General features: G+C 42.6%; 1 protein-coding gene across 2 annotated transcripts in view; it reads left to right on the forward strand.

Moving 5' to 3' along the window:
* Nucleotides 1–13156, forward strand: part of LOC144680988 (leucine-rich repeat, immunoglobulin-like domain and transmembrane domain-containing protein 3) — a 43714-nt gene that overhangs the window by 13069 nt on the left and 17489 nt on the right. The window contains exons 2-3 of one of the 2 annotated variants that reach the window (XM_078542632.1): nucleotides 5246–5289; nucleotides 7296–7765. In XM_078542632.1, the coding sequence (XP_078398758.1) occupies nucleotides 7321–7765 (445 nt within the window). In that variant the 5' untranslated portion in view covers nucleotides 5246–5289; nucleotides 7296–7320. Of the gene's footprint in view, nucleotides 1–4909; nucleotides 5290–7295; nucleotides 7766–13156 lie in introns of those variants that run through there. The other variant, XM_078542622.1, reaches the window with a different exon arrangement.

The following is a 13156-nucleotide window of genomic DNA, read 5'->3' on the forward strand; positions in this document are numbered from 1 at the left end:
GAGGAGAATAAAGGTATCCATGTTTTAACAGCGATTGCAGTTCTGATTCTGAATGCATCTTGTTGAATCTTACTATTTCTCCCCAAGAGCTTCACAGAAGACACTGCCCTATCACTTGATTTCACATTTAGTCACCAGGTCAGATACTTACATTATTTACATTGATGAGAGGTGGGATTGCACATGGTGAGACACTGGGCATCATGACCTGCAACCATGACAGGGGACAAAAGTAGCATAGTTGCCAGCTTGCCAGAGGATGAGGTTGCATATGAGTTCTGCTACAGAGGACTCAGATGAGCACTTTAATGGGACAGCCTACAGAAGAAGGCTGATGGATATGAACAGCAAAATGCTTGGTGCTTTGGGAAGCCTGCCAGAAGCCATGTTAAGGAGAGCTCTTAAGGAGAATGGAGGAGTTCAGCACCAACTTGGCACAGAGCTTGGAGACCATATTTTCTAGCATGGAAATGGTGGCCAACACTGTCGACACACCTAAGGATCGAGGCATGATGTAGTGTGTGATGGCTGATGTCATAGCTTCCATTACAGCATAAGCAGCAGCCACCCAACGTCTGAATGCTGCAGTAGAAACTCAGACTGCTGCTGTACAAGTACAGACTAATGGCAGTATGGCTATCTATTATAGTATGCAGAGGGACTTGTAGGGTGAGACAGCAGTCCAGCAAGGACTAATACACCGCCTTGTGGAGTGACAGTGGCTCCATGAAGCATGAACCTGTTATCCTTTCTCAGGAAGACAGCATTTGTTCTCCCAACCCTGTCACTCTGCCAATGCCCTTGCTATTGCTATTGCTTGTCAGCCAGCCAGCACAGACCACTGCAACACACACCAAAATGGCACACTCTGAAGCCAGGCCTTCTGGGGCCAGAGCTGCTCAAGGTCATCTTCCAAGGCCATCTGCATCCTCCCTCACTGAAAGTCAGCAGCCTTCCACTAGCCATGCTGCAGCCACTGGGATAACACTGCATAGGAGCACTCAGACAGGTAAAAGGCTCATGGAAGACAGGCCCTAGGGAAATGCACAAGGGTGATTAGTTGACTTTTGTACGCAATATGGCATAATTACATTTATAAATTTGGATTGGAATGTATATTTTGTGTTAGCCTTTTTTTTTGCATCATGCCAAAGCTGATGCTGTGATGGTCAATGACAGGGAAGGTAAGATGTGGGATTGTTGGTGAATGGGGATTTGGAGTTACGCTAATTGATATTGCACTCAGATGAATTATTCATGCACAACCCAGGGGGATAGGGGCTGTCTAGCTAGCCTCCTCCCTTCCACTTCCTCATTATCCTCTTCCACCTCTTTCATTTCATGCTCCTCCTCCTCAGCTGCTTGCCACATAACTGATGGTAAGGACTGTCCCAACATGATCGTGAGATTATCCACCATACAGCAGACCACCACAAATCTTGACACCCGCTCTGCAGAGTTCTACAGGGCTCCTCCAGAGCGGTACAGGCATCTAAAGTGCCTTGTTACTCACTTTAAACTTTTGCAACTTGATACAACGACAGAAAGCACTTGGGGAATCATAGCAACAGCCAGAAAAAAAATCAAGCAGCATCTAACCTGTAAGTACTTAATGATCCCTTTAAATAGCACTGATGGGGGTGTCCTTCCTGCTACGACTATGTGTCCAATTGTACAAGGTTAAGAGATGGCTTAGGCTGGAGTTTTAAGCTTAAAAATAGCATTGTTGTTGTCAGATTTGCCTGCTCTGCATACCTCCGGCAGACATTCATTGTGCATTTGCTAACGTGCTTAATATGGCATTGGGCACAATTTACCCCACAAGTATGTGCGCATGCCATGGGTATCATTTTGCAGCTGTAAGTCCACTTGTACCAAACAACTCAGTAACTTCAATTAGTGCTCTTTATCAATCAGAATGTCACATCTGACTGTGATAACATTACATACCAGAGAAAGTTTGTGATGAAGCCAACAGCTGGACATATATAGAGAGATATCTATTGAAAAGAATACTTTTGCTCAGTAAAGGGCACTGGTCTACAGCAGTTACTATATTGCATTTGCAAAAGACACAAGCTGCTTTATGTGACCGGAATTTTCTGGCCCCGTTGGCATTGGGCCGGGCGGGGGGCGACAATAGGAAGAGAAGGCCAAAAATTGGTTTCATGCCGGCATGAAAGCACAGCATGCTCATCCAATGGTGTCCGCCATAGTGGGATGTGAATGCTGCTGGAGACTGGCGTGAACATGATTTGCATCCCAAAATGGGATGCAAAGTAAGGTCCGACTGGAATTGTTTCCCCTCACCCGATTTACCATTACGCCAGAGGAAAACACGCTGGTGCAGAACACATCCGGAAAGCTGTGACGTGCAGAAGTTGGGACTTACTATTAGGTCCTTGCTCAGATCATGGACATCCGAGGAGAAGATGATGCTGGGGCCCTACAGCTACTGGATCCTGGAGGAACACATGCATCGCAAGCTGGGTGGATTGTCATGGACATGGCTCCACCACGAAGCAGCTCACAGAAGGCAGGAGGTCTCTGTTGAGATCTGGGGTCTGCTTCGGATCATCACGGTCTTGGCTATGGGCTGCGACGGATGATCAGCGAGACGGGGAGAGGAAGGTCCAGCTGTGAGTGGGAGGGGAAGGTGTACTGGGGGCGGTGGGGGAGTGGGTTAGGGTTAGGTTGGGAGCGGAGGGGACGAAGATGTTGGGGGTGTGAGGTTGGGAGGGGGATGAGGGAGTACAGGGGGAGGAGGGTGTAATGGGGGAGAATGTGGCAAGGGGGGAGGTAGGTATAAGGGAGTAGGAAGGTGCAAGGTAGGGAATTCGGAGGGGGGAAGGAGTTCAGAGGAGAGAAGTTGTTTGGAGGCGGCAAGGTGTCTGGGGGGAGGAGGGAGTTTGTAGGGGGGAAGGCGTCCAGGGGGAGGAGGGACTAAAGGTGGAAGAGGGAGTAAGGGCGGAGGAGGGAGTAAGGGAGGGATGTCCAGGTGAACATTGCAAGGGAGGGGACTGTGGAGTCAATGACTGCCTCCTGGAGAGCGAACTGAGTGTGGGCTTGGTAGCGAATGGTGAGTATGAGAGGGAGCAGAGTGAACCGGAAGGATGGGAGGGTGAGGGTGTATCGGTAGCAGTAGAAGGGAAGGCGAGGGTGGTTGGTGGGGACTCAAAGGCAGACATGGACCCTGGGGATGGGAAGGAGGAGCTCGGGGAGGTCAATGTGGATGGGGGTTGGGATTCTCAGGAAGGTAGGGAACGTGTACGTTCTGCTGGACATTCTGGAAAGACAAGGGTTTGGCTTGGTTGGTGACGGTGAAGAGGTGGAAGGTGATGACAGGACCGTTGACCGTAATGGGGAAAAGGGATGACTGGGGTTGAGGAAAGGACGGGGAGCTGATCAGATACTTAACAGTTTGTTAAGGAACCTGCCTGCCTCCTCCTGCTGTGGACACATGTCCGTGCAGTGACCATCAGATTGTGAACCCAAGCCCGCTCTAGATCTAGGTCTCACTGAGGTATGTGTCCCTGTGCTGGAGGATGTGGGTAAGCGCTGTGATGGGTCTTCCAGGCTGCTTATTTCCAGCCCTTCAATGGAGCAGGTGTCCTCTTGGCTGGAGGTGAGGACATGGATGGAGCTGAGGGACTGGCTGGCTGAGGATGTAGAGGTAATTAGTGCATGGCAACAGAGAATAATTTCTGCATCTTTACCTGAGTGAGCTTTAGCAATAAAACTAACTCTTTATTTGATAACTTAAGGAACCTGGCAGGCTTATTTCTTACACCAAGCTACACACAGTTAAGTATATATATTGCATTGCCAATATTGCCTCCTTTTAAAATTCAAACTCTGTTATAAACAAGTCAGGAGTAGGGCAAAGAGAGGAGTCAGTTCACCCCTTCTAAACTGGTCGTAACACAGTGTAGAACATTTTATATTACATTGACAACGTCTGAGTTGTATTTGTAATCACCAAGTATTCAATTCTAGGTACATCTTGATCAGAAACCAACGAGTGAAGTAAAAATATAAGTTCTTATTGCACAAGTATACATTTTTCTATTTCCCATACGAACCATCTCTGGCTTGAGAATGCCAATTTGGTGCCAGACTCTGGACAGTTTAACACCATGAGCTTGAGTCGAGGAAGAAATGACTGAGTCTGATAAAACTCATTTCATGTAGGATCTTCACAGGTAGCAGAGGGAGTGGGTAGGAAATATCTCATCGGTTAGATGTGAATTTGAGAAATGTAACAACTATCTGATACAGCAGTTTAAAAAATTGCATCAAGTATGTTAAATTTCAAAGGTTTATCCATCATTCTCAATTATGTTTCATTTAAGATTAGCTTTCTCATGTTTTCTTTATACTAAATGGTATTCATTTAAAAAATAATTTTACACTCATTTGCACTCTTAATTTGGTCTATTTGTATATTACAATTATTACCTCTTGCATCAGAAATCGATGCTTCAGCTTGCTTTGTTTTGTACATAAAGTACTGCAGCAATGTTGAGCAGGCTTCATTGTGAAGTGGAGGCCACAAGGGCTGATTCAAAGAGCACTTTAATCAGTGCAGTCACCTACTTAAAAGTGGATCTTCCTCAGTCAAGCACTACTATTAATAGCCAACTGATTGGACTAAACCATTTTCCATCTATTTCAGGGAAATATTTTAATTCTGCATTTTTTCTGTGGACAGTTAGAATTGGTGAATTCACTGCAACAATGTACTTAACAAATATTTTGTATTTTGTATACCTTCAGAATTTGATGCTTTTTCTTGCAATGTGCCAATTTCAATTATAAATGCTGAATTGTTGAACTGCTAATCAAAATCTTCATTTATTAACTGTTGTTTAAAAACAAAATTTAAATCTGATGCACTGACAAAGTACCAGTCATAAAAAGATAAAAAGAATATTGTATCTACTAAACAGAACCAAGCATAGGTTATTCCGTGTTCAATAATACCTCACTAAATATATCTGGTTGAAAACTAAGCTCTTTCCAGGGATACCTGAAGGTTACTTGACCTACAAATCTCAGCTAATCTCACATAATCCTCTGTTTCCAAACTGATTCCTCCATGGACTGAAATAGAAGACGTGTAGAAATAGGGACTAAAAGCTTTATTTGTGCCTAGTTTAGTTGACTTTGAAACATGTACTTGATTGCTGTCTTTTGCTCGTTGGCCACAATTTTCACAAAAGTATCTTCCTTCTGTCCTTCTCAGTGTACCTGTATTTTCCATGGCAGAGGTGATGGCACTGGGGCCAGGTAAGTCAATTAAATATAAATAGACAGACGGATGGGAGCAGTTCTATAGCTAGACAATGCTTTGTAAAATGCAAAGTAATGCACTAAATTTTGAATCCAGTTATTTTTTCAAACACTCCTGTAATGGAGCGTTCAAAAACCACATGTTTAAATAATCACTAATAATTTCAATGCAACGTATATTCTTGATGCTCTTCAACAGTGTGAGCATATAATTCATTTTCATTCTGCAGGAGTGTCAATGAATACACGCTATGTATTACGATGTGCCTACACTGTAGATTTTAGTATCTGATATCACAATGCCAATAAGGCAGAAGTATACTTCCAATTCTGAGCTGGGTTGAAGCACATTTTACTGTACAGTGACAAAATATCATTAAATGGGAATGCATACATCTCTCAGAGCTGAGAGTTATGTTTGATAGGATTTTTCTTCAGAAAGCGTGGCTGTTAAATGAGTTATATGGAACTATACTAGATAGTACAAACATCATTTAGAACTCATATATATGATGTTTCATAGTCTACTCTATTTAGATCCCACCTTCAGCCTAAATGATCTGCTCAAGGGTTTCAGATGATATCATAAACCAACCATGATGTATTGAATATGAAGATTAATTACAAATATATTTACATAAACTTTTTTTTTTTCTTTCATTTTTTTTGTATAAATAGCATACAGCATTCATGCTAAGACATGAGAACTAACTTTACAAGGAGTCTTGTCCACTGCACATTGGGGATTTGGACATGTGCTCCCAATGATTTTTCCATCCATCAAAATTAATGCATCGAAAATTGTTGGGGGGAGGGGAGGGGTATGTGACTGTCATCTTTCTTTTTTTTGTTTACTGCTTTAGGAAAAATAGATGAAATGTTGGTTTTGTAGCAGTGGAAAAAAACATTTTCCAACTTTTATATATTGCTTCTCACATCATTTTTGACTTTCACCTTTGGTTCTAATTCCATGACCTTGCTTTCTCAGATGGGAGCCACACTTGAAAGGGATGTAGATTAAATATTTGGCTATACTATGGCCCCAATTCCCCAACTAGAGCACCTTACAAGCATAGCTTTCCATTGGAAGTATGTAAATAGCCCTTCAGTCTCCACTGGGGAAATCTGTTGCCACAGGGTGCTTAATTTTATTTAGATTTTTTTTAACGGTTCATGAGATGAGTGTCGCTGGCAAGGCCAGCATTTATTGCTCATCCCTAATTGCCCTCAAAGAGGTAATGGTGAGCCACCTTCTTGAACTGCTGCTGTTTAAAATTCATATGTTGCGTGTTGTTAATTTTGTTTTATTATATGTTGGACTGTTCTTTCTGTGTGCCTGTTCCCCTTTGTTTATTTTCAGTACATCTTAAATGATTTTGTTAATTTCTGAAAAATGCTTTACTCTACAAGTCCTGTGAGTGTAAATCTATGGTCATTCATTCAGTTACACAGCATTTTGGACACGAGCTGTGTTGAGTTTCTTTTGACCAATCATCAAAAGTCCTAATTTATAATTCACACATGAAGGAGGAATAAAAGTAATAATTACATTTAGTCACTTAGTAGTACAGAACCTGAGCACAGTATAAAGTTGTTGCTTCCCCGACATTGATATTCTTGCAATTGTCCTGATGAGTGCAAGACGAAAAGCTTCGAGAAAATGTCTTTTTTCAGCAAAACTCAATAATTACATTAAAAACATTCTTCTTAACAGAAGTAAATAAAAAGTGATCACATGCACTTTTAAATTACAGATTTAAATTGTTGATATAATCATTTAGGTAAAGGTGGAGGCATAAGATTGCCAATCCAGTTCTGATATAAACAGAAGAAGCCACAAATCCTGTAACAGCTCTGGAAGCTGATAAATGTATATTAATATCCAGATTAAAGTCCTTTCTCTTGTATATGTTATTTAAATAGGTTAATTGAAAGTGAAACAACATGAATAATATTCTAGGAAAATAGAATCACCAAATAAACTGAACGTTTTCTTTTTCCAGGTCCGTATTATGCAATGACCCAGATATGTCTGAGATCCCTGTCAATGTTCCAGTGGATACAGTTAAACTTCGTGTTGAAAAAACTGTTGTTCGACAACTTCCACGTGAAGCATTTTATTACCTTGTGGACTTAAGATATCTCTGGTTAACATATAATGCCATCAACACCATAGATCCTCGTAGCTTTTATAATTTAAAAGAACTCCATGAATTGCGCCTTGATGGAAATATGTTGTCTACCTTTCCTTGGGATTCGCTGCAAGAAATGCCAAATCTTCGAACTCTTGACTTGCACAATAACAGACTGTCAACCATTCCTGCTAATGCAGCTCGATACCTCAGAAATATAACCAATTTAGATATATCTAGTAATGAACTCACCACACTGCCATCTGACTTGTTAGACATCTGGCCTGCTAATGCAAGGTATCAAGTGTTTGGCAAAGATCCATTGCAGAGAGTAATCCTAGGTAAGTGCTAGTCAACTCCTTCTGCAAAAAGACAGAAACAAGAATAACAACTTGCATTTATATTGCATCTTTAACATATTAACATGTCAAGAGTGCTTCACAACAGGCCATGGAAGGATTTGTAAATGAGTATGAAGATTTTGAAATCAGTGTGCTGGGATGGAAAGCCAATAGAGTGAATGAGTATTGGGTAATAGATGAAGATGAGCAGGACTTAGTGCAGTAAAGAATGTGGTTGCTGGAGTTCTGAAAGAGTTTGAATAAATAATAATTAACATTAAAATAACAATACTCGTGTTAATGGACTTGGTAAACAGCAATCAACAGAGGTTCAGAAGGGAAAGATCCTATCTGGCCGCATACCTTGACTTCTTTGAGAAAGTGGCACCCCAACCTGGTTGGATCTGAGAATCAAACTGATTCAGTACTTGGAGAATGAAAGGGTTTAGTTAGATAGATGAATCAATATAAGTCAAATGGTCTCCTCATCCATATTATCTTTCAGTCTTGTAATATTTCACATTACAGTAAGAATTTTATTCTGAGTGTTAAAGTGTTTTAGTTCAGCCTGGAACTTGGATCTTAATTCTAAATAAAGCAAACTCTGTAGGTATGAGGAGCAATTTGGTTAAGATAGATCGGGGAACTACATTAAAAGATTTGACGGCAGACACACAATGGCAACCTTAAAAAAATTAATAGAAAAATTGCAACAAATGTACATTCCTAAAGGCATGAAAACCCATAGAAAAAGTTATCTAACCTAACAAGAGAAGTTAAACATAGTATAAGATCAAAGGATGAAGCTTATAATATTGCCAACTATAGTATTAAACCTGAGAATTCGAGGGAGTTGAGAATTCAGCAAAGCAAGACTAAGAAGCTGAAAGGAAAGAGAAAAGAAGATATAAAAGTAGTCTGGCAAGAGACAGGTATGTAAATAGGATGATAGTGAAAATGAATGTGGGCACATTGGAGGCATAGATAGGTGATATATTAAGGAATAAGGAAATTGCAGAGGCATTCAGCAAATACTTTGGGCTGAATTTTCCGGGCCATTTGGTGATGGGCTGGGAGGCAGGGTGGCTAGTAAAATGCAGGGGGAGCCTGTCTTCCCAGTCATATCACCAGCAGTTGGAAAGGTGGTAGTTCGGATGCCATCCGGAAGCCCAACTGAGCCACTTAGGTGGCCATTTAAGATCCACTTCCCGCCTCTGTGGGCATTTTGCTCATGTTGGACAGCTCCACCGCTGTGTGGGGAGGCCACCAGGTAAAATCTGGTGGCCACCGAGTGAGCACCAGGAGGGGGGGGGCTCCTTTAAGGGTACTCCATGGCACATGGAGGGGTCCCTCCGCTGGAAATGGCTGTCATCTTGGCAACTGTTTTGTCAGTGCTCCATGACCTCCCTGCCCAATTACCATGGCCTGCTGACTGGCCTCAGCATTCTCCAACCCCACTTACCTCTCCTTGAGGGTGCCTGGCCATTGATAGACCCTCTCCCTAGTGTTGCAGCCTCAGCAATGTTGACTGCTAGCTGCTACTGCTGCCCCAGGTTCTGCTGCTGGCTGAAGTTGGTTCAGTTCCCACTTTCGGACCGGCTGGCGGGACTTCAACACTACAGACAAAATTCAGAGTTTTGTATCTGTCTTTGTGGTAGAAAACACAAGTAATATCCTAACATAACAGGGAACCAAGGGTCTAGCGAGAATGAGGAACTTCAAGAAATCAGTCTAAGATAAGTATGAAGAAATAGTACTGGAGAAATTAGTGGGACTAAGTGGTGAAAAATCCCCTGGACTTGACAACTTGCATCTTGCGTTTTAAAAGGAGTAGCTGCAGAGATAGTGGATGCATCGATCTTGATCTTTCAGGATTCCTTAGATTGTAGAAGAGTTCTCAAGCATTGGAAGGTAGCAAACATAACTCCACTATTTAAAAAAAAGAGAAAGAAAGAAAAAGTGGAACAATGGGCAGAATTTTACAAGTCGGCAAGTGGGGGCGGGGCCCGCTCGCCGATGCGTAAAATGATGCGCAGTGACGTCGGGGGGAACTCCGGATGTCACCACGCCTGATTTAAATTTCCAGGAAGGCGGGAGTGCAGCAAAATCAGCTGCGCGCCCGCCGACCTGTCAGTGGCCAATTGAGGCCATTGACAGGATCAATTAAGTAATTAAAGGACCTGCCCATCCAACCTTGCCCCAGTGGGAACTAGAAAAAACATGAAACCTCATCCACAGGCGGGATGAGGTTTCATGTAGGCTTTAAAAAATTTTAATAAAGATTTTGTAAAAATTATGGACATGTCCCAATTCATGTGACATTGTCACATGAGGGGACATGTAAGGGAAATTTTATTTTTCTATTTTTGTCTTTTTTACATTTACAGATGATCTCCTTGAGGCAGCACTTAGCCTCAGGGAGATGAGTGCGCTCTTTTGTGCGCATGCACGAAAGGGCGCACTCTCGATTTTGGGATTCCTCCCCCACCTGCACCAGGAGCGCATAACGCTTCCATGCAGATGTCACACTGGGCGGGCCTTAATTGGCGCCGATCAGAAGCGTGCCCGTACCCCCCCGCCCATTAACCTCCCCCCCGACGGAAGGAAAATTCAGCCCAGTAGGCCAGTTAGTCTAACATCAGTGTTGGCAAAATGCTAGAATCTATTATTAGGGATGTGGTAACAAGACACTTAGAAAATCATAATATGATTAAGCAGAGTCAACACTGATTTATGAAAGGAAACTCAAATTTGACAAATCTATGAAGAGTTTTGAGGAGGTAATTAGTAGAATGAATAAGGGGAGCCAGTGGATATTGTACATTTGGATTTTCAAAGAGCATTTGATCAGGTGTCAGACAGGAGCTTATTATACAAATGAGAACTTTATCAAGGTGGGGGGTCGTATTGTTTGTCTACCACCACACCGCACCACTGCCACCCCCTCCCCCAACCACATTACAAAAGTTGGTTCTGAACCGACTGATGTAAAGAAAAGGCTGTCTTGCAGCAATAACACACTGCAGGGGGCTTTAGGTGCCTGAGAGTGGGACTTCCACCCCTCAGTGGGAGGAAGTCTCGCCCTTGAGAATTGCCAGCTAATCCGATTGGCTGGCAGGTCGACCGGTCCCAGCAGTGCCAGAACTCAGTCATAGGTGCTGTTGGGACTGCAAACAGGCCCTAGAAAGAAGAGCAATATATCCTGGACCAAGGTAAGTCCTGGGCGTTTAGGGCAGGAAGGGAATGGGGAGGCTATGGATTGGGATAAGGGGATGAGGTGGATGTTTCGGAAGCTAGGCGGGGAGGTACAAAGGGTGGATATCATCTTGGGTTGGGTGCCCTCGGTGTGCACAGGGCACCCCCCCCAAATGATGTGGCAGATCTTTCCTTTTGACCTTTTCTACAAAGTTATTTTAAAACAGCCTTCCATCTCCTGCGCACGTCAACTGTATTATGGCATGGGCAGTAGGGGAACACGCCTCAGAGTAAAGAAACCTTACTAAAATTATGCAAGGCATTGGTGTGGCCATATCTGGAGTACTGTGTGTAGTTTTAGTAGCTTTACCTATGGAAGGACATACTTGCCCTAGAGGGGAAGCATGAATGTTCACTAGACTGGTTGCCAGAATGAATGTTTTCCCCAAGAGGAGAGATTGAGTCGACTAGGCCTATATTCTCTGGAGGTTAGAAGAATCAGAGGTGATCTATTTGAAACATATAAAAGGGGTTTGACAGAGTGGATGCAGAGAAAATGTTTCCCCTGGCTGTTGAATCTAGAACATGTGGTCACAGTCTCAGAATAAAGGGTCAGCCATTTAGGACTGAGATGAGAAGAAATTCCTTCACTTAAAAGGTTGTGAATCTTTGCAATTTTATACCTCAGAGAGCTGTGGATGCTTAGTAATTGAGTATATTTAAGACAAGAGGGCAATAAATGTTTGGGTACTAAGGGATATGGGGATAGAGTGGGAAAGTGGAGTTGAGGTAAAAGATCAGCCATGATCTTGTTGATTGACAGAGCATGTTTGAAGGGCCAAATGGCCTCCTCTAACTCCTATTTCTTATGGTCTTATGTTCTTATATTGTGTAAAGTATTGGAATCAATCATTAGAAGTAAACTTATTGTCTGAAATGTAATGGGGGCTGTTCCAAACCCCTGCTGTAACTCAGTGTAGGATTGATGGAAACCCTAGAGAAACAATGTAAACTGAAATACGAAGAAGTTTTTCAACTCTTGGAGAAACAAAGTAAGCTGAGACACAAAGAAGTTGTTTAACTCTTGTAGGCAATATAAAGAACAGTGACAGGATTTACACCTAGTACTTGTGATCTGAGATGTAAAGAAGAGTTATATAGAGTGATATAAGGTTGCAAACCTTACAGAAAAGTTACCTCAGTTGGTAGGACTCTTGCCTCTTGGTTAGAAGTTTTTGGGTTCAAGTCCCATTCCAGGACATGAGCTCAAGTCTGTCATTGTTGAAGGGCTCCTCTCAGAGTTTTGGATGAGATGTTAAACTGAGGCCCCACCTGCCCTCTCAGTTGGACATTAAAGATCTCATGGCACTATTTCGAAGAAGAGTAGGTGAGTTATCCCTGGTGTACTGCCAAATATTTATCCCTCAATCAAAATCACAAAACCAGATTTCTAGCCATTATCACATTAGCATTGGGGGAAACTCGCAGTTTGCAATTAAGTTCTTTATTTCCTACATTGCAAAAGTGACTACATTTCAAAAGTACTTCATTGGCTGTGAAGCATTTTGAGATGTCCTGTGGTCACGAAAGGCACTATATAAATGCAAATATCCTTTTCTTTTAGATTAGAGTTCTGTCAAATAATTATTGAAACAAATCCTTGAATGAATACTTAGCTCTTTCATGCTGCCACCACTATTTGTTGAAGGTTGTTGCTTTTTTGTAAAGGCTGGGAACATTGTTGTTCAGAGTATTGGGCATCTCCACTCAGCTCCTGATTATTTGCGACTTACCTACTTGCACTTCCAACTGGTAGTGACACTTTATACAAATTCCTGATCTATGATTTGCTGCATTTTAATAAAACTTATTCTTTCATGAGATGTGGGCTTTGTTGGCTAGGCCACCATTTATTGCCCATCCCTGATTGAGAAGGTGGCGGTGAGCTGCCTTCTTGAACCACTGCAGTCCATGTGGTGTAGGTTCACCCACAGTGCTGTTAGGGAGGGAATTCCAGGATTTTGTCCCAGCAACAGTAAAGGAGCAGCGATATAGTTACAAGTCAGGATGGTGTGTGGCTTGGAGGGGATCTTGCAGGTGGTGATGTTCCCATGCATCTGCTGCCCTTGTCCTTTGAGATTGTGGAGGTCGCAGGTTTGGGAGGTGCTGTCGAAGGAGCCTTGCTGAGTTGCTGCA

Source organism: Cetorhinus maximus, chromosome 1 (assembly GCF_964194155.1).
Source record: "Cetorhinus maximus chromosome 1, sCetMax3.hap1.1, whole genome shotgun sequence".
In the NCBI taxonomy this organism is placed as follows: Eukaryota; Metazoa; Chordata; class Chondrichthyes; order Lamniformes; family Cetorhinidae; genus Cetorhinus; species Cetorhinus maximus.